Source organism: Mustela nigripes, chromosome 18 (assembly GCF_022355385.1).
Source record: "Mustela nigripes isolate SB6536 chromosome 18, MUSNIG.SB6536, whole genome shotgun sequence".
NCBI classification, from domain to species: Eukaryota; Metazoa; Chordata; class Mammalia; order Carnivora; family Mustelidae; genus Mustela; species Mustela nigripes.
Genome location: NC_081574.1, coordinates 19,155,187 through 19,180,607, shown reverse-complemented (window position 1 = coordinate 19,180,607; position 25,421 = coordinate 19,155,187). Strand labels below are relative to the sequence as shown.

Here is a 25,421-nt window from a genome sequence, read left to right as displayed (position 1 = left end):
AGGGCAGAAATATTTTGATGAAGTCGTGCCTACACATTTAATAGAGTGGGAAAGCTGTAGAGGAGGAAGAAAACTGTTTTCTTTCCTTGCTTTTCTTTCTTTTTCTTTTTTTTTCTTTTCTTTTCTTAATTCATCAGCAGTGTGGGATAGAGAAAGCTCTAGGACTTTATGACTCTCCAGCTAATCACCTCAAGAGCTTTGACAAACTCCCTTCAGTTCTGTGTAAAATCAGAACTCCTCAGTCGCCCAGGCGGGCTCTGCTCTGCCCCCCTCCCTCTGCTTCGTGCACTCTTTCTCACATGCACTCCTCAGAGGCAGGAAATGCTTCCCAGGCAATCTGGGCCTGCTTGTGGAGGCCCCTTTCGCAAGACATCAGTCTGAACTGAGTGGACAGAAGTCCCTAGGAACGCCTCGACAGACTCCTGCGTGAGCCCAGGCCCCCTCCAGCTGCAGACGGTGTTTTTGTGAGAATCCCGCTCTGCGTTAAAAACTGCTTAGAATAGAGCCATGATCTCAACCACGAAATGTGAACTTATATTTTGGAGGAGCTCACGGGGACGGACTTCTTTCCTCGCCTGAGTGTTGAACAATGTCACGCCTGGGCGTTTCAGCTGCTGCTCCTCGTCTAGGTAAGACGCTGGGGACTCTCTTGTCTTTATGCTTTGAGGCGGTCGTGGAAGAGGCAGAAAGTTTGACAGAAACATTAGCTTCGTGCACCGAGTGGTGGTTTCCTATGTTTGGGAGCTAAGCTAGGAAATCTGGAAGTGGAAAATGTTTAGGGAGGGGAAAATTCCTGCGAGTCAGAATTGTTTTAGCACAATGTCAGTTCTTCAAAGAGGCTCCGGAGAGATTTTACTCTTTTCCTCCACAAACTGAGATTTTAGTTTAATCCCTTTTTATCTTACCTTTTTTATGAGTAAGACCAGGTTTCCTAGTGCATGGCATAATACAAAAACAAATACATATTCTCACCCTTAAGTGTGAGGTGTAGACGATTTCTTTTGATCTCCCCTTCCTTTGCCAAGAGGGAGAATAGGTAGCACCAGAGTGACTTTTCTTAATAATGAATCCCCAAAGAATATTCTATGTGTCCTATAAAGTATGAAGATAGGACTCCTCAGTATTTCCCCAAAATAGTTTTGACCACAGTGCAGGCTGTTAATGTACAGCTTAAAGGTTTCATTTAAAAAAAAAAGGTAAACACATGAAACTTCAAAAATTATTTCCATCCTAAATACTATTTGATCTGACTTTTAAAAATTTAAGTATTAGAATTGGATTTAGTTTGTATTAACTTTCCTGGATTCCCTGCTCAGGTCATATTTGTGTGAACATTTTTGAAGAATTGAAGTAAATCTCAATGACAGCGACATTCGGTATTATTATTTTAAGGCAGCTGGAAATCACTGCAATCACATGAAAAACCAATCATGTATTCATAATTCATACAGTCATAAAATTAGATTTCCACTGGGCTGTAGGTATCTTAAATGTCTAAACATGCAATATATGAACACAGAAATCTAGCAATGATTGAAATAAAATAAACTTATAATGCAAAACATACTGTTGCATTTATACTTCCGAAGAATTAAAAATGAAAATAATTATTTTATAGGAATGATGTGGAATGATATGTGAAGGGGATAGATATTTGTGTATATTTCCAAATCAATTAGATGAACACAAAATACCATAATGAAAGATGAGAGCTGTTTGACAGTTGGATCATAAGAAATCAAGTGTTTTAATCCCAAACTTTTACACAGTACAAGGTGACCATTTGTTGTATTAGCTAACTTACGATTGGATTCTATGCTAATATAAGTTATCTTGATATATTTTAACTATCCACTAACAATTTAAGATGTGTTAAAACATTTAAATATGATTTAAAAAAATCTTGTTCAGCATGTGAAAAATAAAGTGCTGGCTTCTCAGAATTATGATTTAATAAAATCCCTGAAAAGAATTTCAAAGAAGGAAAGAACATAAGAGACCACTTCAAACACTGTCCTTAGGTTGCTTCAGAGAGCTGAGGAATGACATTCAAAAGTGACCTGTCCAAGGTCACACTGCTAGCTAGTAGAAGAGATTTCAGTGGAACACCACCTCACTATTCAGAGATCATTCTACTACATCTCTTGCTCTCAAATAATAATCATGCTGAATGAAGTATGAATATATCCAGTAGAAGGCTACTTTTTGACAGAAAATTGTAGTACCACTTTAAAAAATAAGAAAGGCTCAAAGTTGCCACCTGTGTATAGTATGGGGGGGGTGAATCATGGTTTTAAAAAAAGAACCAAATTCACCCAAGTAATGAAATATTCTCATACGTAAAAGTTTTCTCCTGCCTTCAACAAACACTTCAGTGGAGTAACTCTTTGGTGACCATTTTGTTATATTTCATATTTATGCCAAGGAAATCAATCCATATGCTAATAGTTATATTAATTTTCAACTGATGTTTCTTAAGAGAGTAGTGTCAGAAAGGAGCTTGTCTGATTGATATCCTCCTGTTCAAATGGTATCATAACCAGTCTGTCCCAACCAGTGACATTCAGAGATTTTACTTCCCCCTAGCAGAATCGGTTTAAGGATCTCAGGTACACAGATATTCTTTCTTTTATCTAACTTACAGCTCTATTGCTATAGCTTCTTTCCAGTTTTATGGGTTTTTCCTCAGTGGAAATATGGAAAACTGAAATGGACATAAGAAAACATAAGTGTACATTTGTGGGTCAAATAAAGCCGATTCCTTTCATCTTCCCTTGTACAGCTTATTTTCAATCCTTTAATTGGTTCATATATCTACTCTGAGCCTTCTACAAAGTCCTTTAGTTGTAGAATATAGAATTTCTTACAGTATATAAGTACATGTCTGACTGGTGCAGTGTAAAATGAGAGAGTTGGCTGCTTAAGTTGCATCATACTTCATATATGACAGTAGATGTTGCCAGGCACACTGAATACTTCCCTTTCCAAGGCAAGAAACTTTCTCACAAAATGAATATATGTCATTTCTACTGCATGCCATTTCTTAGAATGTGTGTCATGATCCCTTTTCCCCCATTTTTATGAACCAGATTGAATTTCCTGATGTTATTACACTTTAAAGATGCATTATTCAACACTCTCAGTGTCTCTATCCTACACATTATTGGAATGAGGAATCAGTGAAATAAAGCAGTAGCCTAGATAACTGACTGCCCGGTGACAAGAGAGCCTAGCAAAAGAGAATACATCATTTTATTATTTTCTTAAGAATCTTATAATTTAAAAGGAGGATTTTTTCTGACCACACTTAAACCTGCCCATACCATACACCTCATTATCAAGACTGTAGGCATGCTTTAATCTCACTCATAGAGGATTGGGTCTTGTAGGCTTTAAACAAGTCTATATTGGGGACATTTTAAATTAATCCTTTGTTTTGATCTTGTTTCTTCTTGGAGAATGAATGAATTAGTATATGATCTTACAATAAGAATATTTCTGTAGAAATCGTTACACTACAACAAATTTCCAAAGAGTTGGTCTAGACCTGGATCAGAGAATTTTATGATAAAAATAGAGACTTGCCAGTAATTGTACATGAGAATTTAAAGAGGGTATGAGAAAAGTAAAAACCCCCAGACTTGAAGGAATTGGCTTGACTGTTGTACCTTCTTCCCCCATTGAATGATAAGCCCCTTATGTCTACAACTTAAACCAATCAAGTTTGGAAAGAAGTCCAACTCCAGATTCACTTTGGTGTGGATATAAGGATTTACTTCCATGGTTCTATTTTGGTGTTAAATTGCTAGTCAGTTCATAGAGTTTTGAGAAACAGATGGACTTAGTTTTTAATGAAACTAAACAGAATAAAGGTGAATTTAGACCTAGTTAAAAAGAGATTGGTTGATTTTGATTGAGTAGATTATAGAATATGCAAATCAAGTTGAAAAGATTAAATAAGGACTTGCGTGCAAAAAATAGTGGGAAGGCGATGCAAACCGTGTGCATATAAATGTGCTCATTAATTAAGGTAGATGGGTAGAAAAAATTATTGTACTCGCTGTACATGTAAAAAGGTTGTTTTGTATTAGACTAGATTAACAAAGTGTTTCAGCAATACAATTCAAATAATTCAAAGAAAAAAATCAATCCTATCATGGAAATGAGTTGGAAAGGAAGTAGGAAGATCAGAGCAAGTTTAGAAATTCAATGTTTCTCGTTATTCTCAGCCATAAACATATTAGCATGTCAGATGCATTCAATACCTGTTTTGTCAATAATTGTTTATGGAATAAATTGGAGGGAAATAGGAAAGAAAGGAAAGCAAAACTGGTGTAAAGAGTGGGCATTGTGGGACTTTTTTTTTTTTTTTTAATTTTCCAGACATCCTGTGATGATAAAATAATTTTTACAGGGGAAAGAAGATAAGAGGTTGTCAAGAATCATCAGAGCCTCAGGCCAAAGGTTAACAACATTCTCATAAGAAGACGTTACAAATCATTGAAAACCAGAGGGAAGCATGAGCATCCAGAAGTAGTTTAAAAGTAAAAGTTATGTGAAACCAGTGACAGCAGAGCTCTAGTGAATTTTCCACAATTTAAATGGGGTGGTGAACTGAAAAGCTCCTGGGCAGAGTCCAAAAACTGGCTCTGATTTGTATCTTTGCCACTTGATGTTCTGCAATGTGAAGCTTGCCCCATAACTACTTTGAGCTTCTGCTTTTAATTGGTAAAGCAAGGAAGATAGTGAGAACAGTTCTATCATTGGGTCATCTTGAGCATCCCATGAGATTTTATATGGGCAAACTGTTTTGCACACAGTATAACAAACAAATCTTTGTTTAGAAAAGCATAGGTCAGTTAGTCAAGGAAGGAAGAAAGACTCATGGTATTTCACATTTTGGTCAAGTTGCTCTTTTATATTGAAACCACATGGGCATGCAAGGGATAGTTGTGTCTCACACCCAGCCATGGATTCTGCGGCTAAAATCAATCAAAACTAAAGGAGTCACCGTTTTCAGCAGCAGCAACAGCATCCTGTCCCCAAACATCGAGTGAATTCTCTCACAATATGCAATGGATTGAATGTCCTATGCGTATCGCTAGCTTAGTATTATTATTTTAGCTTAATACTATTATTTTCCCCTCAACAAAACTTTTCGTTATTCCCATTACAGAGGTGAGAAAACTGAGGAACACAAAATCTAGGTAACTAATCCAAATCACTGGGGGTGTGGGGGAAGGAATGGTTCTTTAACAGGCATCTTACCTCCACAAAAAAATGGAGATCGTAACTTTTGCCACTGGTAGGTATTTGACCTTGAGCTGGTTACTAAGTCCTACCAAAATTCCTCCCTATAAAATTAAGGCAGTAACAGCAACTACTCTATGGAGTATTTGTGAGTACTATTACCAAGGGAGATGGTGTAAGAGAACAGTACCTGACCCACAGTAAATGCTTAGTAAATGGAAGTCCTTTGTTACTGTTCCTATTATCATGATCAGAAGTTTTCAGTGTGCCTGCTGTTAGTTGGGTATATAGAAGAACACTTGGAAATCAAAACAAGCCCCACTGGGCATAGGTACATGATAAAGTAAGATGAGAATTACAGATATTAAGCACAGCAGGCAAAGTTGATGGCAGAGGCATCAACACTTGGTAGGATAGTGACCTAACAGAATAGCTAAGTTCCCAGTGATGTCATGTTCCCAATTTCAGTGGAAGTTGTACTTTTTGAAGAAGGGAAATCTCAGTATTCTCTTGGCACGTAGCAAGCCAAGCACCTGGGTGGGTGTAGCCATATTTTTCATTTGCAGTTAGTGATTACTGTGTCTACTGTTAGAGGGTTCTTAGAAATGATAGCAAAGCTAAAAATAGAAAGTGGCCACTTAAAGCAAAGACGCAGCTCACCATGCTGATGATAAAGCATTATAACCCATGTCCCTTGTTGAATAGAAACACTGCTTTGCCATTCAAAAACAAAAAGCAACCAAGTTCTTGATGACAAATTTAACTCTAAACTATTTCCTTTCACATGAAAAATTTCAACTGGAGCAAGTTCAGAACAAAGACAATACTTTTCTTTGGTTATAGGGGTTTGGTAGAAAAAAGATACTAAGGCAAAAACCCAAATGGTTAATTATTAGTGAGTTTATTTGCAGAAATAGCTAAGCTATGGTATAGTTCTAAATGCTCGAAGGATTCTGCCTAGGATGGAACACTATCATTGAGAAAACCATGTACTTTTATAAAATAAAATGGGGAAACCCAAAGAAAATACACATAGCTAGAAATTACTGCATCCATGATGCAATCTTTTTCCCCATGATGGTATGAATTTGGGGAATCTTTTGGAAATCAGCTATCCCCCAAAAGGTCTTAGTGATATCAGGCAAATATTATGAAGTTTTCCAAGATTTCCTCAAATTACATGTGGGTGACTTAAGAAAACTTTTAGAGACTCTGCAGAGCTGGCTGACCTGAGCTGTAAGGGGTAATAAGTTGAACACTGCCAGGATCTGGGCTCCTCCCTGCAAAAAAAAAAAAAAAAAAAAAAAAAATTCAGAAATTACTGAGGCTGAATTACATAGCAGGAACCTGAAGGTAAAAATAGGGCACCACAGGAATAATAATTTTTGCAATTTTAGAAACCTGATTTTTTACAATGAGCTGACTTCTAGTGAACTGAACAGAGTTCATTGTCACATTTGTCTAATTCCTGGAATCTTTGACTCTGAAAGCTAAGTATACGAAAAAATTTTCCATGCCTAGTAAAGTTGAGATATACATAAAAGTAATAAATCTTAAAAGAATATTTTAAATTGGATACCTACTTCTTCCTTTTTCTTTTAAAGACCAGAAATGATGGAGACTTGGATGTATCTTTTGGAAAAAGTAATATAATCCTTATTCCCCTGACTTTGTTCATTATGGGTGGTTTCTTCTATAATTTACTATTTTTTTTAATATCCAGACAGCCCAAATACATGGAAGCTATTCCATATATAATACATATATAATATATATGTATATTTTAAGCTTCAATAATTTACCAATACAGAATTTCAATAAAGGGCACTTGGGTGGCTCAGTTGGTTAAGCATCTGTCTGAGCGTCTGCTCAGGTCATCCCAGGGTCCTGAGTTCGAATCCCACATCAGGCTCCCTGCTTATCAGGAAGACTCCTTCTTACTCTCCCTCTGCTGCTTTCCCTGCTTGTGTGCTCTCTCTCTCTCTCTCTGTCAAATAAATAATTTTTTTTAAAAAAGAGAATTTCAATACGAGTTTGTTTTCCACAGACAACTAATGAGGCATAATGAGTAAATTCCAACATCTGACAAAATATGCAAAAGTAAATGGGTAATGATTTTGTGAAGAATTAGAATGCAGATTGCTACCAAAGAAAGAAAATCTGCACGAAATCATATGAAGATAAATTCCTGCATCATATTATTAAAGGTCTCTCTCTCTCCCACAGTCTATTTCTAGCCGTTTCTGATTTGGATTAGACAACATGAATATTTTAAAGGAAAAGCACCAATTGTCTTTTGCTAAAAGTTGGCTACTCTGACCCCTGAGTAGACTCATAGAAATGCTTTTTTAAAATGTGTTATCTTTTTTGGCTATTTGTTCCTGCATTTACATAAAGGAATTAGGAAGAGTCGTCTCTGCCCCCGCTTTCTTACTGCTCCTGAGCATCTTGAAATGAAAGATCAGTTTGGCAATGAAAAGCATTCCTCTTCATGTTATCACTGAGCTGGAGGAGCAGTGGGAAGATACCCAAATGTGCACAATTTGGTTCGCTAGATAATTCGTTCCTTGACAGCTCCATCAAGAAAACAAATTTCATTCTGGCCTTTGCAAATGTTCACTGTAGTGAAGATTTACTTTGAAACTAGCGAGCACACATTTGAAGAACTCCATTAAGTTGTGGTCATGTCTATGTTGTTGCATCTGTTCTAGTTGTCTAATTTAGTTCTAAAGTGGTCTGGAGGCCTTTTCTATTTGCAAATGTGACTCCCTGAGAGGAGACTAAGACACATAAAGATTGAAAATCATGATAGGAGTTCAGATTCCCAGTGTCTCCATTTTGCTGACTTATCATATTAGCCACAAAGTTGGTCAATGTAGAAATGTTCTTTTCTCTGCTCAGATAAATTCTGTATTCTTGTAAGAGTGCCTTTTTGAGAGCTGAAACCACTTGCAATTAAAAGGAGGTTATTTTCCTCATATCTTTTCTTCTTGCCCCCAGTGACTGAGAATATGCTCTGTGGTAGATATTACACATAGATATGCTGTAAAGGAGTTGTAAGAAGGAAAACATGACCTAGAAATTCAACATGGGATGGGTAATGAAGAAGACCCTAAGGGAAACCAAAGCAACTGAGGCCACCTAAGGAGAGAGGAAAATAAAGAGAAAATGTCAGTACTATTACACTTTTATTTTCCCTTCTATTAAATACATAGAATCTGTGTGAAGCTGTTTTAAAACAACCTGGGAGCCAATTACCTGTGTGTGTGTGTACATATATTTTTAAATTTTTATTTTTGTATGTGTATACATATATATGTCTATGTATGTCATTTGCGTTCTGAAAGGATACAAGATACACACGTTTAAAGGTCTAAGGGGTTGAATGAGGAAAATTGCCATCTTGCTAAGTACTATGATGGGGTGTCCAGAAGAAGTTGAAATAATGCAATGGAGAATTTCTCTTTTCATATGCATTTACTCAATTAAAGTTATTTACATCTTACTTTTTGTATCTTAAAACTTCTGTTCAGATAACATTTTAGAAGGCTATAACTAAGAGGATTACCAAGAATATTTTTTTCCTGACTTGCAGGAGTTCTTAAAAGAGTTGGGGGAAGAAAATGGTCATTAAAAAAAATCACCCAAGAACCTTATGGAAAATTGCATGATATTATTGGCCCCAAATAAATACCCAAACTGGCACCTTTATTGTGCAAATGGAAGGAGAAAGATATATTTGTGCTTGTGAGGGGGTGATATGGAGAGGGTGGGAGGGAACACAGGGAATATTTGGGTCCTATTAGACATATTATAGAGGAAATGTAGATGTATTTACCTATCAACTCAATCTTAAAATTACTGCTGTGGAACATATTAAAATATAGTTTAAATTTAGGATATTATTTAACATGCTTTCTGAGATTCCGAAATTTTTCTTTGCCTCAAGCAAATAACACAAAGAACTACAACAATGTTAACTGTTTGGGGCTGTTTTCCCTATAACCTCTGTATTTCTAAACATTATGATTATACTATATTTTTCCCATTTTAGTCATTATCTGTTAAATTCCTATTATGAAAAATGAAGAGTCAGCTCTCTGAGATGATTCTTCCCAGCATCCCTAACCTCAACTCCTACAAAAATTTTATGCTTCAAAAATAGTTGCTGTCATAATTTTTTTGTTAAGTCAGTATTTGCTGTTTGCATTATTTGGCTACACAAAAAAATCACAGCTACACCAGGTCATGTACTATGATTATATTTCCTTTCTTTTAAAACCCTGTGTTTCCTGGAGGTAATAATTGATTTTTTGTTTTCTGTGTAAATATTACTAACTCTTCCACCGAAATTGTTTGACTTTATTATAAATTCCTCTTATTGTGGCCACATACCTCATATAATCTATTATTTCCATGGTTTTTTACCTTAGAGACATCTCTTATAGAGAACTTTAGGATTTATGTGAAATGATTGCCTGCTCGGCCTGCTACATAAATTTCATCCTAGAAATCCCATGCCCTGGTCTTTGTGTTGAGTTTCTGACTCCCTTGACTCCATGTCTTCTCCATTTTATTTATTCTTTTATTTGGATAGAACTATCCCTCCAGTAGTTTCTTGAGAAGAGGGGGAAATTTTTAAAGGTAGATTAAAATTAGGTAGGTTAAAATAAAAGAAAAATAAGGCAGATTAAAAATAAGGTAGATATAAGTTCCCATCAGAATTTTGAAGATACATTTGCCTGTCTTGTTTCCAATTTTGCTATTAAGAAATCCAATAACATTGGGATTCCCAATGCATAATGTATAGCCTCTTTTCTCTTTTTCTCTGATAACATATATGTTTATTTGCTTACCTCTAAAGTTCTGAAATTTCACAATAATGTTTCTTGGTGTGGTATATTTTTATTTCTTGTATTACTTCATACTTCACAGATTTTCTTGAATCTGAAGACAGGTCTGTGAAATTTTCTGAAAAAAAAAATTTTTTTTTCTTTTAAATCTCTCCCCTCAATTTTCTCTGAATGCACTTGAGAAATGTGGTTCCCCTCCCAGGTGTCAAATGGGTTTTCACATTGTTAGTAATTCTCTGGAGCTTATTGTTGCCTCTGCCATCTTTCCCGAAGAGGTGATTCTAGAACGGTGAAACTCTGAACCTCAGGTTGTTGTGGAGGCAGGACATTTACCACAGAGGGCGTCGTGTAGGGATTTTCTCCTCTGGAAGTCCTACCTCACATTTCCATCATCCCACAGGACTCACTATTGAAAAAGAAGGATGGATGGATGGAAGGAAGGAAGGAAGAGAGGAAGGAAGGGAGAGAAAGAGGGAGAAAGAAAATAGAAGGAATGAAGGGAGGAAGGAAGGAAAAGAGAAAGAAAGCAGAAGGAAGGAAGAGGGAAGGAGAAACTGATGACCCTCTGCTTTATGTTAAAACTTACATGGAATTTGTGGCCATGAGAAGACTTACTATTTTTCTCTACATGAGTTTCTCTCATAAAATTGTAAGCTCATTTAGGAAAGGTGGAATATATATTATTTAGGTCTACATTGTCAACGTTTAGCAGAGTGTCTGTGGCCCAATGGGCATTAAATAAACAAGAACTGGAGAAGTGATCTTGGCCAGCCAGCGCTGCTGTCAGTTCTTCATTCCTGCCCACTTGATATCAGCCTCCAGTGCTTTAATTGCATCGTATTCTCCCAGACTATAGAATGAGCAATGGTGATTATCATCGGAATCTTCTTCTCTAAGGACACTCAAAAGGCCAAAATACATAGTATGTGTTTATTTCAGAAGCAGGTGCAAAGGAGAACGTGGTCATTTGATATGGGATACAGGTCAGTGATTCTCAAACTAGAACATCTCCAATTGATGTCATTTAGTATGACAATATTTAATTTCAGTTAACTTTAAAATACCATATAGTGGGACACCTGGGGGCACCTGGGTGGCTTAGTGGGTTAAGCCTCTGCCTTCGGCTCAGGTCATGATCTCAGGGTCCTGGGATCGAGCCTCACATTGGGTTCTCTGCTCAGCAGGGAGCCTGCTTTCCTCCTCTCTCTCTGCCTGCCTCTCTGCCTACTTGTGATCTCTGTCTGTCAAATAAATAAATAAAATATTTAAAAAAAAATAGTGGGACACCTGGGTGGCTCAGTTGGTTAAGCAGCTGCCTCTGGCTCAGGTCATGATCCCAAAGTCCTGGGATCCAGTCCCACATCAGGCTCCTTGCTCAGCAGGGAGCCTGCTTCTGTTTCTATCTCTGTCTCTGCCTGCCACTCTGTCTGCCTGTGCTCGCTCTCTCTCTGACAAATAAATAAATAAAATCTTTTTAAAAAATAAATAAATAAAATAAAACACTGTTTGGCACAAAATGCTTATGTTAAGGAGTGGTGTTACAAAATTAACTCAAATAATAAATTTGAGATTAATTTGTGTCTAAACATCTTATGCACTAATATCACAAAAAGCAAATTTGGCCATTTTGCAAACATTTTCCAGAATTGTTACAACATTAGAGGTACATAGAGTCTCTTGAAATATAGTGGTGTTAGAACACATGCATTTAAGAAGTGAAAAATCCCCATGGAAATTCACTTCATAAAATCAACACCCTGAAATGACCTACACTTTTCCAGATCCCTCATCCAAATCTTCAGCAGCTGAGCTCATTCTGAATGAAAATGCACAAAAAGGATTACCAAGAAAATGTAACAAAAACTTGCAACACAAATAGTCGATAGTTAGAAATATAATTTTAGGGGCGCCTGGGTGGCTCAGTGGGTTGGGCCGCTGCCTTCAGCTCAGGTCATGATCTCAGGGTCCTGAGATCGAGCCCCACATTAGGCTCTCTGCTCAGCAGGGAGCCTGCTTCCCTTCCTCTCTCTCTGCCTGCCTCTCTGCCTACTTATGATCTCTCACTGTCAAATAAATAAATAAAATCTTTAAAAGAAAAAAAAAGAAATATAATTTTAAAGAGAGCAATCTGATGAGGAGATTGATAGGGAAAAATCAGGTCTTTTACAAAGACATCTATAACTTATAGGATGGATTCTAGTAAATTCAGATGATTTAGAAAATGAGGCCAATATACTCAGTAATCCAGTATTCCCTCTTTATTTTATTTTATTTTATTTTGTTATGTTATGTTATGTTAGTCACCACACAGGACATCATTAGTTTTGATGTAGTGTTCCATGATTCATTATTTGCGTATAACACCCAATGCTCCATCAATCCATGCCCTCCTTAATACCTATCACTGGGCTCATCCATCCCTCCAACCCCTTCCCTCTGAAACCCAGAGTCCATAGTCCATACGTAGTCTCTCATGGTTCGTCTCCCCCTCCAATTCCTCCCCTTCATTTTTTTCTTCCTTCTTCTAATGGCCTCTGTGCTATTCCTTATGTGCCACATGTTAGTGAAACCATATGATGATTGTCTTTCTCTACTTGACTTATTTCACTTAGCATATCCCCTCTGGTTCCATCCAAGTCTATGCAAATGGTGGGTATTCCTCCTTTCTGATGGCAGAGTAATACTCCATTGTATATACGAACCACATCTTCTTTACCCGTTCGTCTATTGAAAGGCATCTCAGCTCCTTCCAAAGCTTAGCTATTGTGGACATTGATGCTATGAATATTGGGGTGCATATGGCCCTTCTTTTCACTACATCAGTATTTTTAGGTTAAATATCCAATAGTGTGATTGCCAGGTCATAGGGTAGCTCTATTTTTAACTTTTTGAGAAACCTCCACACTGTTTTCCAAAGTGACTATACCAACTTGTATTCCCATCAACAGTGTAAGAGGGTTCCCCTTTCTCCACATCCTCTCCAACATTTGTTGTCTCTTGCCTTGTCAATTTTTGCCATCCTAACTGGTGTAAGGTGATATCTCAGTGTGATTTTGATTTGAATTTCCCTGATGGCTCATGATGTTGAACCCTCTTCTTAATACTCTGTTCAGGCTTTAGCTCATGGGGGCAGATTTTAACTATCAAGCTTATAAACAATATTTGAATAGGAAGTGTGAATAACAAGGTTTGAAGAGAGAAAATTTTAAAAAATCTATCAGACCACAGGATATGGAATGAGCACTGAAAATAGAGAGATGTTGGTCATAAGGATAATTAGGAAATTTTTTGTCTTAAAAAATATAGACACTATACATTCACAGGAATGATTTGGAAATGTCCAAAGAACGTAGATGAGCAGGACAGGAGTTAATGCTTTCATGTGTTCAATCTACCTAATTTACCATCTCTCTTAGCAACTAGACGGCTTTAGAACTTATCGAACTGTCTTCCTTTGACATTATAAAAACACTCACCTATTTGCCAAGGTTGAGTGAAGTCAATTAATATTATGGTAAGGCCCTAAGGGTAAACCTTTTCTATAATCCCTTCCCCCAAGGAGTTAATAAAACTCAATTTCTTTTTAGTAAAAGAAATGAATCCAGAATTTAGTCTCAACTTAAATGTGAATGTGGCTTAGGAATGACACAGTAATACCACTTGGCATTTCTTAAGTTAGCCTGCTCTCTCTACACTGGATAAAAATAAAGAAAAGAAAGCATCTAAAACAGAACCGCCCTATTACAACCCAAATTTGCCCATGAAAGCAGAAATTTTCTGGCCTGCATCTATGCGTTTTTTCCACTTTCCGTAGCCTCCCACACTATAATGACTTATGCATGGAATTCGGGGACTTTATATTTTCTTTTGAGTGCAGAATGAATGCCAACATGGAAAATGTGCAGGCTGACCATTTTCAAATGGTCACAGACCTTTGAGGGAACCCGATAGTATCCAGAAAGATATTTTGTCGGGCTAGGGTACCAAATCTAGTATATTCCTTAACTCTGCTGGTCTTCATAGGATTGGAATATTTACCTTTCTGGCAAGTGCTTAGTCAGAATACCTTGAAATTTTTGGTAGGGACTCAGAATCCTGTTCAGTAGACTGAAGTGACCCAAAACCAGCACAGCAGTTAATCTTGTTTATGGCCGAAATCAATAAGCCAATCCATGTTATGTGCTGACAGTTCTTGTGTGAAGGAAAAACTCGAAGTGCCCGCTCTTTTGAATGGGATTTTTCTTTTATGGTCCAATAATTTGGTTTCATTATGGGACAACGTTTGGACTAGTCATTTTTGTAAAGTTCAGTTTACATTGGTATAATTTGTTTCCTTGAACGAAGGGTTTGAATAATTCAAGGCAAAAAGGTGAAGGCTACCTAGAATGTGTTTATATTTTACCTTATCTCAGGCCTGGTTTTCTGGTTTACTTACATTTTTATGGCCAAATTCTAATAGCAGTACACAAACTAAACTCCTTAGAAGCTAAAAAGAATGCGACTGAAATTTCTGAGGAATTGTCCCAATTGTTTTAGCATGCTCACATCTTCCTTTTGGTTCTCTGAATTCCTGACTGAGGAGTTGAGATTTTATATGTACTAAAGCTGGGGGGAAGGGAAGGGGCGCAGGTAGAATCTCCTTCCATGGAAACAGTGACGTCTGTTGACAAAATCAGATCCAGGGCCTAGTTTAAATCCTGGCATACTTCCTGGATGTTTGACCTTGAGCAACTAATATAATGTCTCTAAGCTTCAGCAAAACAAGCTTGCTAGCTAGTAGTAGTAGCTGTGATAAGTGTGTGTGTAAATGTATTTATCCTAGGGCACGGTCAGTGGTCTGTGTTACACTTTCTTATGAATTATGTGTTAATAGGAGCTACACTAGATTTTTTCCATGCTTCTTAGTCACTCCTTGGAGTAAATACATCCTGGGAGTTTGCTCTTTCAGAAACTGAGACATTGCACATGCTGTCTCTATGGCTCTGATTTGGCATGAACAGACCCCTGGTATTCTTTGCTGCAATTCAAACCAAGCAGCAAATAAATTTCTTTTTTATTTTATTTTATTTTATTTACTTATTTGACACAGAGAGAGAGATCACAAGTAGGCAGAGAGGCAGGCAGAGAGAGAGAGAGGAGGAAGCAGGCTCCCCACTGAGCAGAGAGCCCGATGCAGGGCTCAACCAAGGACCCTGGGATCATGACCCAAGGGGAAGGCAGAGGCTTTAACCCACTGAGCCACCCAGGCACCCCTAGCAAATAGATTTCCTTAAGGACTTCTGTTCACAAAAGTGAAGCACAAAAGCATGGCAGCTAGAGCAACAACTTTCTTCTGGTGAGTTCTATTAAGTACTGTAATGCAAATATGTTCTTAAGGGAGTTTCAAGCATTCAGTACTTAACCTTCATTCATTAGTAGGTCAATTGATCCAGCTTCATTTAAAGTGTTGTCATTGTTTTTTGACCAGAAAGATTAAATACGACATTTTGTTCTAATAGGAGGCTACTTCTTAAAGAAGTAACATCATTAAAGCCATCAAATATATGCTCTATAAGATCTCTTAATCTTTCATAGCTCAGATTAAATGCTCTCTTTTCCAACATATATTTTGACTTGAGAATGATGATCCTGAATATATATATATATTTTTTTAAATTTTTTAATAGGTGGCAAAATGACGAAACTCACTCTCTTCTTGAGTCACTACAATATGAAGTCATCTTTCAGCATGTTCCATCTCCTTTAGTCTCATATGGAACGTATCTCTCTATCTGCTGTTAAACGACGATGACATGTCTGTAGCTATCAGAAAGAGAAGCTGGGAAGAACATGTGACCCAGTGGATGGGACAGCCTTTTAATTCTGATGATTACAACCCAGCATGTCATCATGGACTAGTAGCTGACAGCTTGCAGGCAAGTATGGAAAAAGATGCGTCTTTAAATGTGGATCGTAAAGAGAGGTGTGTTTCACTTCCGGACTGCTGCCATGGTTCAGAGCTGAGAGACTTTCCTGGGAGGCCAATGGGTCACATTTCAAAGGAGGTGGATGAAAATGACAGCCATGAAGGTGAAGATCAGTTTCTTTCTCTGGAGGCCAGCACAGAAACGCTAGTGCATATTTCCGACGAGGATACCGATTCCGATCCATGTGTTACAGATGATAAGCAGATTTTAAGTACCCAAGGACAAAAAATATCAGACCAACATAACAACAGAGGAGCAGGCTCCTCAGGAACAACACTGCCCATCATGGACAATCACCAGAGTGACTCCTGGGGAATGGCAGACGGAGCTGACTTAGCACTGGTAGAAGAAAGAGGGAAGAAGAGAGTTGTTGATGTTGTAAGTAAAAGCCTGGAGCTTTGTAATGAGATAAGCTTAAGTGAAATAAAAGATGCATCTAATAGAATAAATGTGTGTGACTCTTCGAATGTGAAAGATATTGTGCCTGAGAAGCAATTGCTTAATTCTGCTGTAATTGCTCAGCAACGAAGGAAACTTGACTTCCCTAAAGATGAACATGAAAGAAACACCTGCAGTGTAGTACAGGACAAGTTCTTGGCTCTTCCTTGCACGGACAGAGGACTGCCATTATTAAAAGCAGATTCTGGAAGCTGCCTTCTGCAACCTCCTTCCTGCACTGGTGGAATGTCAGCTGAAAATGGCCTCGAGAAGAGTGGTTTCTCAGAACATCAAAACAAAAGTCTCCCAAAGGTCAACTCAGGAGAGGGTATGCAGTGTTTACACTTAAAGGAAACTCTGGCCACCCAAGAACCCACGGACAGCCCAGTCAGGCTTCGCAAAAGAAGGGTAAGACACATGCACAGATTATCTGGCTTTGGGATTTTATAAATATCTTTCTTACCATCACTTATTATTTTGCTCAGATTCAAGAGGTCTGTAAATGTTCCTATTGCCTTATAGTATAGCTGTATAACTCAGAGTATCTTCTTGGAGAAACCATCAAAATACTTAAACATTAAAATACAGTAACAACCTATTCATTTCACTAATATTATTTATAATAGTTTGTGAACATTGTATTCTGGAATTGTGTTGGAGACAGAATTGGTTTGACTTTCTTTAACTGGAATTAAGTAGCCACCAGATAGCTTATAGGTCAAGGCCTATCTGAGTGTTATCTAATCTTTAGAAAGAAAGAAAGAAAGAAAGAAAGAAATAGTATTTTCTTTATTGCATGTCAATTATTTAGATTTATTTCTTTTTCTCTTTAAAAAGTATATTTTATCATAAGGGGTATCATTCACATGGGGAAAAGGACTCCTTTACATACACAAAGGCAATAGTTTTCCCTACCCCCAAATAAACTGATTCTATTTTAAATAATCCTCTGGCACATTTGCCATCATTAGACGTATCAACTTTTCTTTAACTCTTAACCAAAAAGAGCCAATAACTGAAATTATTCTTGATGCCAAGGCCCTTTTACTAATCCTGTAGATGCCATACTCCCCTAAGAAGTTTCCAAGTGAGAGAAGCAAAAATTAGAGTTACAGCACGCATGGTTTAGCTAGTAGACCCTTGGCCAAAGTTTGTCTTATCTTGTAGATTTTCTCCAAATTCTTCCAGCAATGTAGTGCTTACAATCCTTATGAAGTACAAATATGATTTCTTTTAAATCCAATCTGGTCATTGGCATTGAAAACTCCCTGCAGATTGGGCAACATCCTTCCCCCTCTTATGATAATCATATTAACCCATAATTGCAGTTCTCCTAACACAAAACCAGTGTTCTCAGTTCTGCTCAACTGGGGCTATCTACAATGAGGAAACAAAAATCTCTCTTTTTGCAGGTAAAAAACAAAAAAAAAAGTCTGATTTCCATAAACTGTGGCTTTGCTAACAAACTAGATCAGTCACATGTTACAAGTTAGTGTAAATGAAGTCAGAGGCTTGACAACAAAGATCAATGTGCTCAAACTATATGAAAATAGAGCATCCTGTGCCTCTGGGAAACTCTTCCTTCCTTTTAGATTGTTTTAAAAGATTAATGCTCCCTAAAGTTGTTATGATTGGCATGCTCTGGTCACTTTTTCAGAAATGTCCGTTTATCCTATCAAATCTGTTGGGAATGCAATAATGACATAAGAAATTATTAACTGACCTATGACATAGCTCCCCTAAAATAAGACAAACCCTGCCCAACTGCTGACAGAAACATTAAACATTCCAGAAACATATGCTCACCACTTGGACATTTATATCAATACTAAGAATGCTGGAAAGAATTTGCTCTTGGACATGTCACTGTAGCATGGCTACATTTATGAGAGCTGTAATTATAACCTATTTACAAGTTCTAACTTAAATATTCTATTTTAAGCATTTCATCATTCTAAAGTGTTATGGCATTGTCTGGTGGAATATTTGCTTTGACTCTACAGCTCATTTAGGATGCTTTGTAATAAACAGATTAAATTCAAAATTTCAAGTTTAGGAGTTACTCTGGAAAGATTTGATTATGGGAGAAGATTCTATAATCAACATCTGTAGGAATTTCTGTTCCATTTTATACTGAATGAATATTAAAATATCTCTGAACTGGCAAATAGCCATTTTAGAAATTTACCAAAGAAAACAGTAAAACATATAAAAATATATGGGCAGAGATGTTCATTATTATATCATATGTTACTGACAAAAAAGAAACAACCTAAATTTCCACCAATAATGAATGTTTAATTATTGCTTATCTATTGTTGGAATGCTATGTAGCCATGAAAAAGATAGAGTGAGATCTGTGTGCATTAACAGAATAATGCTGAAGATACAGTATATGTGGAAAAAGGCAGCGGCAGACCACTATGTCTAGCACATACCAACCTCATAGGACAAAATGTGCATATATAGATATAAATATAAATGGGGTATAAATCTCTCTATATGATTAAATGTGAAATTCTAGCTAAATTGGGATAAAATTGTTTATAGCAGTTACTTTGAAAGAATGGAATTAAAACTATAGAAGCAGGTGATTTTTCACCTTTTATCCTATATAAGTTTTATAAAAAGTGATAGAATTATGGGTGAAATGCATACAATGAACAAAAGTACAAATACAAAGTAATGTTACATACATAAATAACTTGGAGCATTTTCTCCATAGCACGAAATGATCCCTTAAATAGTTCTTATGATTATGATTATCATCACTTCTGTGAAGTGGAAACAAATATTTATAAAGTTTTTCAAATTATCGACAAGAGTTCCAATCAACTACTCCATTCCTAATGCTATTGTACGTCATTTAAAATAGGTAAGCCATTTGGGGAGACACACGAGCCATATTTTCATGTCTAAGGTGTTAGGTTCCAGATGCTGAAAAGAATTTGCTTAATTGTCTATATCTGTAAAACTATTTGTCAGCCATGGTGACAGCTTTAGGATTAGTGCATGAAAAGGTCAACCAGGAGTGCCTGGGTAGTTCAGTGGGTTAAAACCTCTGCCTTGGGCCCAGGTCTGGTCTCAGGGTCCTGGGATCGATGCCCACATTGAACTCTCTGCTCAGCAGGGAGCTTGCTTCCCCTCTCTCTCTGCCTGACTCTCTGCCTACTTGTGATCTCTCTCTCTGTCAAATAAATAAATAAAATCTTAAAAAAAGAAGAAAGAAAGAAAAGGTGGATCAGAATATAAGCTAATAAAATTTTAGTGAGAGAAATTTCATCAGTGTATTATCTGATGGTCGTGTGAGTGAAGCGAATCCTTCATTGAATTTATAAGCATGATTTTTTGGGGGGGCAGTGGGGGTTAGGATATAATCAAGATCCTAAGACTTGGAAAAAAAAAAAAAGAAAACTAAAGTAGAGCTTCTAAGAGTGATCCCCAGAATGTTCTGAAATAGCATTGTGCTAGAGGCATCATTGTACTGCAGATATACATTATCATTCCTTCAAACCCATAAATCTTGGCAGGCATTCATTGTTTTGCATGATGTATTTTTTTGTTGTTTTCCAGTGTTATTTCTGGACATCAAGGATAGATACACATATATTTATTAAGAATTTCAAGTGGAGAGGACTACATTTGTAGTATATATATATATTAATCTTTTAAGATAATAATTCTCCTAAATACGGTGAACTATGTCATTCAATGAAGCCACTAAAATAAAAGGAAAACCAAGGGAGTAGGAACAGACATTAGCAAATGAGTCAGAAGGTTGTGTGGCATATGATCGGTGCTTATAGAGCGTGGGTGGGTCTTTGGGGTAAGGCAGCTGGTTAAGAGCAATTCTCAGAGACAAATTCCACAGAAATCTGGAGGAGGGAGTCCGTCTAAGAAGTGGTCTCTTTAAACCAAATGAGATGTGAAGATGGAAAATATGTAGGGAAAGACTTGAGGTTAGACTTTTTTAAAAGAACTAGCGTATTTGTTCTTGATGGTGGTTAGCTAATTAAAGAGAGTTCAAAATTCAGTCGTCTCTAGAGACTATTTAAATAGTTCCCAAAGTTTTGCATAACCATGATAGCTATATAAATGGATGAACATATTTTTATTTGATCACGTAAAACATGAACCGTATTACAAAGCAATATAAACTCCAAAATAGAGTGCAAAAAATGATCTGGAACTTGAGAAGACACCTAATTCCACATTTGAACAAAAATCTCACATTTCGACAATAAAATAAACTATACCATTTATGCTGTAGTTTTGACTGCTGTTGTAGAAAACCAGCATAAAAGTGACTTAAACAGTATCTTTTTTTCACATCTGCATAATAATTAGACATAAATAGTTCTGAACTAACATGTAGCCTCTTTGTTTTCAAAACCCCAGACTCCTTTGATCTAACTGCTCTACCACCTTGATCCCTTATTGACAGTCAAGTCAGTGGGAAGAGGAGAGAGTTACAGGGTTAGAGACACTCCTGTGTACAGGCAGGACCCAGAAAAGACACACTTTTTTTTCTCCCATATTTCCTGTGCTAAAATTTAGTTGCATGGCCACGGTAAGCAACAGAGGCTGAGGAATGGAGTCTGTGTTCTGGATAAGCAGGTGTCAGATAAAAATTCTATTATCAAAGAAGGAGAAATTTTATAGTGAGGGATAACTCGTAACATTAAACATGTTGAGGAATAGCACCTTGCCATAAATCTATTCCAGTATATCATGGCCTGTTGTGAAAGGAATAAACAGGCTGCTATATGTTCTGTGGTATTTTCTATAAATACTTGATTTAATTTCACACTATAGAATATCTTTCAGTGTTAAGAAACAATTCAAAGTGATGTTGACCCAATGCTGCACTTTTTTATGGAAAACTTTTCAGGAGCAAAACATTATGCTGTATCTACTGTATTTTATCTCTGAACAAATGTAGTACATTAATTAGAAATGACTGATAAAATCAAGTATTTTCTCCTTACCCTATCTCTAAAATATGTATAAATTCAGGAAAAGTGCACTCATACTTGAAATGACCTTCTCATTCCTCTCTATGACCTCCTTGTTTTTTTTCTGTCTTTTGAATGCCTGTGTTGGAGCTTTCTAGCATGAGGAGCCTGTCATTGACCGATGGGTGACATAAAGAACATAGTAAATTATGCAAAAGATAGAATGGACAAAGATAGGAAGCCAGCTGGAAGAATATAAAAGGGAAGGAAAAAATTGTCTAAGAAATAAAAAACGAAAGGATGGTTAAGTTAAGGCCCTAAGACATGTTGAATGAAAGCAAGGACTAGGGGAGAATTAGACTTTGTTAATAAGCCTAGTATCATTTGACAAAGAGGGGAAGACTTGAAAGTATATATAGCTTTGCAGATAGATTCATGATAACAGTATGATTTTACACTAAAGTCACATGGGTTTTAAAGACAGTCTTGTTGAGTAGATTGTATTGTTTTTAAACTTCGTTTCTGTAGGTCAGGGATTAGGGCTGGCAGAGAAGTCATTAGCCAGTGGAAAGTTGGAGTGTAGATAGACAACACTAGGTCTTCCCAGCTATATTTTAGCTGGGTTCGTGTCCCAGGTACATCTGGTAACTTCACTAATAGCTCTTTTTGTGTTGTTAGGCCACTGAAAACCATCAAATTATGTTATGTCATTTAAACTGGTTTTTGCCTTACAAACAACTAGGAAGCCAAAAACATATTTGCAGATGTTTGGAGCTCAAATATTTTGCCGCATAATAAACATGATTCCCGTAAAACCACGTAGAAATGTGAACAAACCAAAACAAAACCACATTTAATTGTATGATAAAAGATAACACCAGATACAGTGTCTGATAAAACCAATCAGTAGCAAACATTGAGCATTTGCAATATCCGCAGTAAGACGTCTGTTCGAATTCCCCAGTAAAACTTCTGTTTGACTCACACAGAAGGCAAGTACCATAGGGAGGGAACAGTGGTGTCAGAGAAAGAGAGAAGGGATAGGGCACAAGAAGAGGAGGAAAAGGGAAGACGAAAGAAAGAAGGAAATAAATAAATAAATAAATAAATAAATAAATAAAGGATACCAAGACAAGCCCCAGTCAATTGTAAGGAAAATCAACATGACAAGTCCTTGACAAAAAGTGGATTTGTAGAAGGCTGGAAATCAAATCTGATTTCAGCATGATGCAGTTGTGATTATCACCAGCAGGAGTCTAAGGAGGAGACAAGTAACATGAATTTGAGTCCAGTGATTACAGAGCAGGTGGAGATAAATTATTGTTATTCTCAGTTCACTTGAGGAACTCTGCTGAGTAGAGCTAGCCTTCCCAGGCTGTATCTCCCCCAGGCTAAAGGTAAAGCCCCAGTGAGCTATTTTAAGATTCTCAGATAGTTTCCCTTTGGGGGGATTTTCCCAAATCTCCTCAGCCAAATCAGTTGCTTGATTCTCTCTTCACTAATAGAAGACTTATCTCTTTTATAATGTTTACTATAAAATCATTTGATCACTCCATTGCTTACTAAAGCATAACCTTGGTGGGGACAGTTTTTTCAAATTTACGTCTAGATCCTTCAGCCCAGGGCTTAGAACTCTATTCATAGGTGTTTGAATGAATGGATATTCCTGTCATGGTTAAGGATTTATTTTCAGAAGACAAAGTCAGATGTCTAGAGCCTACTTATAAAAATGCAGAAGAAATGGACCCATACAACCCACATCCGAAACCAGATATCCCCTGCTTTGTACCATAATCTCTTATCTGTGCTTCCTGCTAGTACCATGCTAAAACAGAGCATGAGGGAAGAGGGAGAAAAGAACTATGTAAAATCTGGGTCTCTGAGGCAACCTCAAGTTTGATTATTATTACCGTTCATCTCAAAACAACTAATTCATTCTCCCTAACCCAGTGCAGAGAGCGCTGAGGGATTAATGTTGTTTCAAAGGAGGAAAATGTTAGAATGTCCATTCACAGTGACTTTTAATTTATCCTTTAATTTTATATATATTCTGTAAGATATATATTAATAGAAAAGTATATATGTTATAGTTTATAATTAAATAACGTACACATTGTCACTGAGAAGCACAGGATCAAAAATGTTGGGAAGCCACTGGTTCAGAAATTTTTCAACTTTTCTGGTTCATGTCATTCTGAGGAATTTGGGAGTGGAATGGATGGGAAATGACAGGAAAAATAGAGTAAGAGATTGAAAGACAAACAAGTAGGAGAGATTAAGGGATTTGTTTAGAGAGTGTCAGACAATAGTAAATTTCTTTGTAATTTATATCATGAAAACCACATAAAGTAGGGAGATTTGCTGCCAGGTGCCTCTAAGGCAGAAAAATATACTTTGAATGAGAGCAATTAGATTTGGATGTTTCTTGTTCCAGATTTTTTTTTTTAAGTAGTTATGATGTGTGATGGGCCTCTGATCCAAGTTGTGACTTGGACCCAAACTGCAAATTTACGTTATTAGTAACAAGATCATTAATAAACTCACATTAACCCAACATCAGCTTTTATTGGAGCAAGAATTAATACATGTTTATGATGTTATTTTAAATAATTAATGGGTATTTCAGAGCCAAATGCAATTAGAGGCTATCGTAATAGTGAAACTGATTAAATGTTTCTTCCTTGTGGATTTCTGTTACTATAAACCAGGACCAATTTATTAATCTCTTAATACCAACAAAACCAGCATAGGTTTTGGCTGCTTCCCTTCAAGAAATGCCAATATCCACAAGAGCTGGGAGAACTCACATAGCCTACAGAACAGGGCCCTGCCTCTGTTATCTGGGCACTAACTGCAGTGATGCCAACAGACCCGTTCACTCTCTGGCTCGTGTTCTTAGAACTAAAGTACTTATCCCTGCTGCCAACAAGGTCTCTATTCCACAGATAATGTTCTAACTGTCAAGAAAATTATAGTGCTACTTTAGAGATAACCTTACAATTTTCAAAGGAAACATAAGCAAATAGGAAAATACACTTTTCTTCTTTTTTTTTTTTTCAGTTCTGTTTCTACATTGGCACAGGAATAAAACTAGTGATTCATGAAACTCTTAGATTTGAGGTTCCAGGGGCGCCTGGGTGGCTCAGTGGGTTAAGCCGCTGCCTTCGGCTCAGGTCATGATCTCAGGGTCCTGGGATCGAGTCCCTCATCGGGCTCTCTGCTCAGCAGGGAGCCTGCTTCCTCCTCTCTCTACCTGCCTCTCTGCCTACTTGTGATCTCTCTCTGTCAAATAAATAAATAAAATCTTTAAAAAAAAAAAAAAAAAAAAAAAAGATTTGAGGTTCCATTTTTTGAGCCACTGGAACTTGAAAAGGGTTTTATATACATTAAGGGTTTCATATACAATAAAAGTTAACCCAGAGGTTTAAAAAAAAGAAGTTGAAATAGCATTACTATTTGGTCTAGAAAATGAATGGCTTGGTCTGACCTTGATTTTCTTTTTCTTTTTTCTTTATTTTGTTTGTTTACTTGAGAGAGAGAGAAAGCACAAGCAGGGGGAGGGGTGGAGAGGGAGAAGCAGGCTCTCCACTGAGCAGGACCCTGATATGTGGCTCAGTCCCAGGACCTGGGATCAAGACCCAGGCAGATGGCAGATGCTTAACCAAATGAGCTACCTAGGTGCCCTGGTCTCGCCTTGATTTTCTAACCAAGAGAATAAGCTGTTGATAAGGAGAAAGAGCACAGTCTAAATTGAAGGGTATCATTTAATCTTTGTAAAGCTTATATATATCTAAAAAGAAAAATGAAGACAACATTCCCTATATCACAAGTTTGCTAGAACATTAAATGAGATAGAAAATGTGATTAAACAAACTGCCTAGTACAATTCCTGTACTAGGAAACAATCCATTTTTTAACTCAAATTCAAGGTGAATTGACAATTACATAACTGAAAAATT

At 36.9% G+C, this 25,421-nt stretch overlaps 1 protein-coding gene across 1 annotated transcript in view; it reads left to right on the top strand.

Annotated features, from left to right (window-relative positions):
* The first annotated feature begins 363 nt into the window (after positions 1 to 363).
* DLC1 (DLC1 Rho GTPase activating protein) overlaps positions 364 to 25,421 on the top strand; it is a 413,181-nt gene continuing 388,123 nt past the window's right edge. Inside the window, exons 1-2 of the mRNA XM_059384365.1 lie at positions 364 to 629; positions 15,770 to 16,915. Of these exons, the coding sequence (XP_059240348.1) occupies positions 15,896 to 16,915 (1,020 nt within the window). The 5' untranslated portion in view covers positions 364 to 629; positions 15,770 to 15,895. The remainder of the gene's footprint in view (positions 630 to 15,769; positions 16,916 to 25,421) is intronic.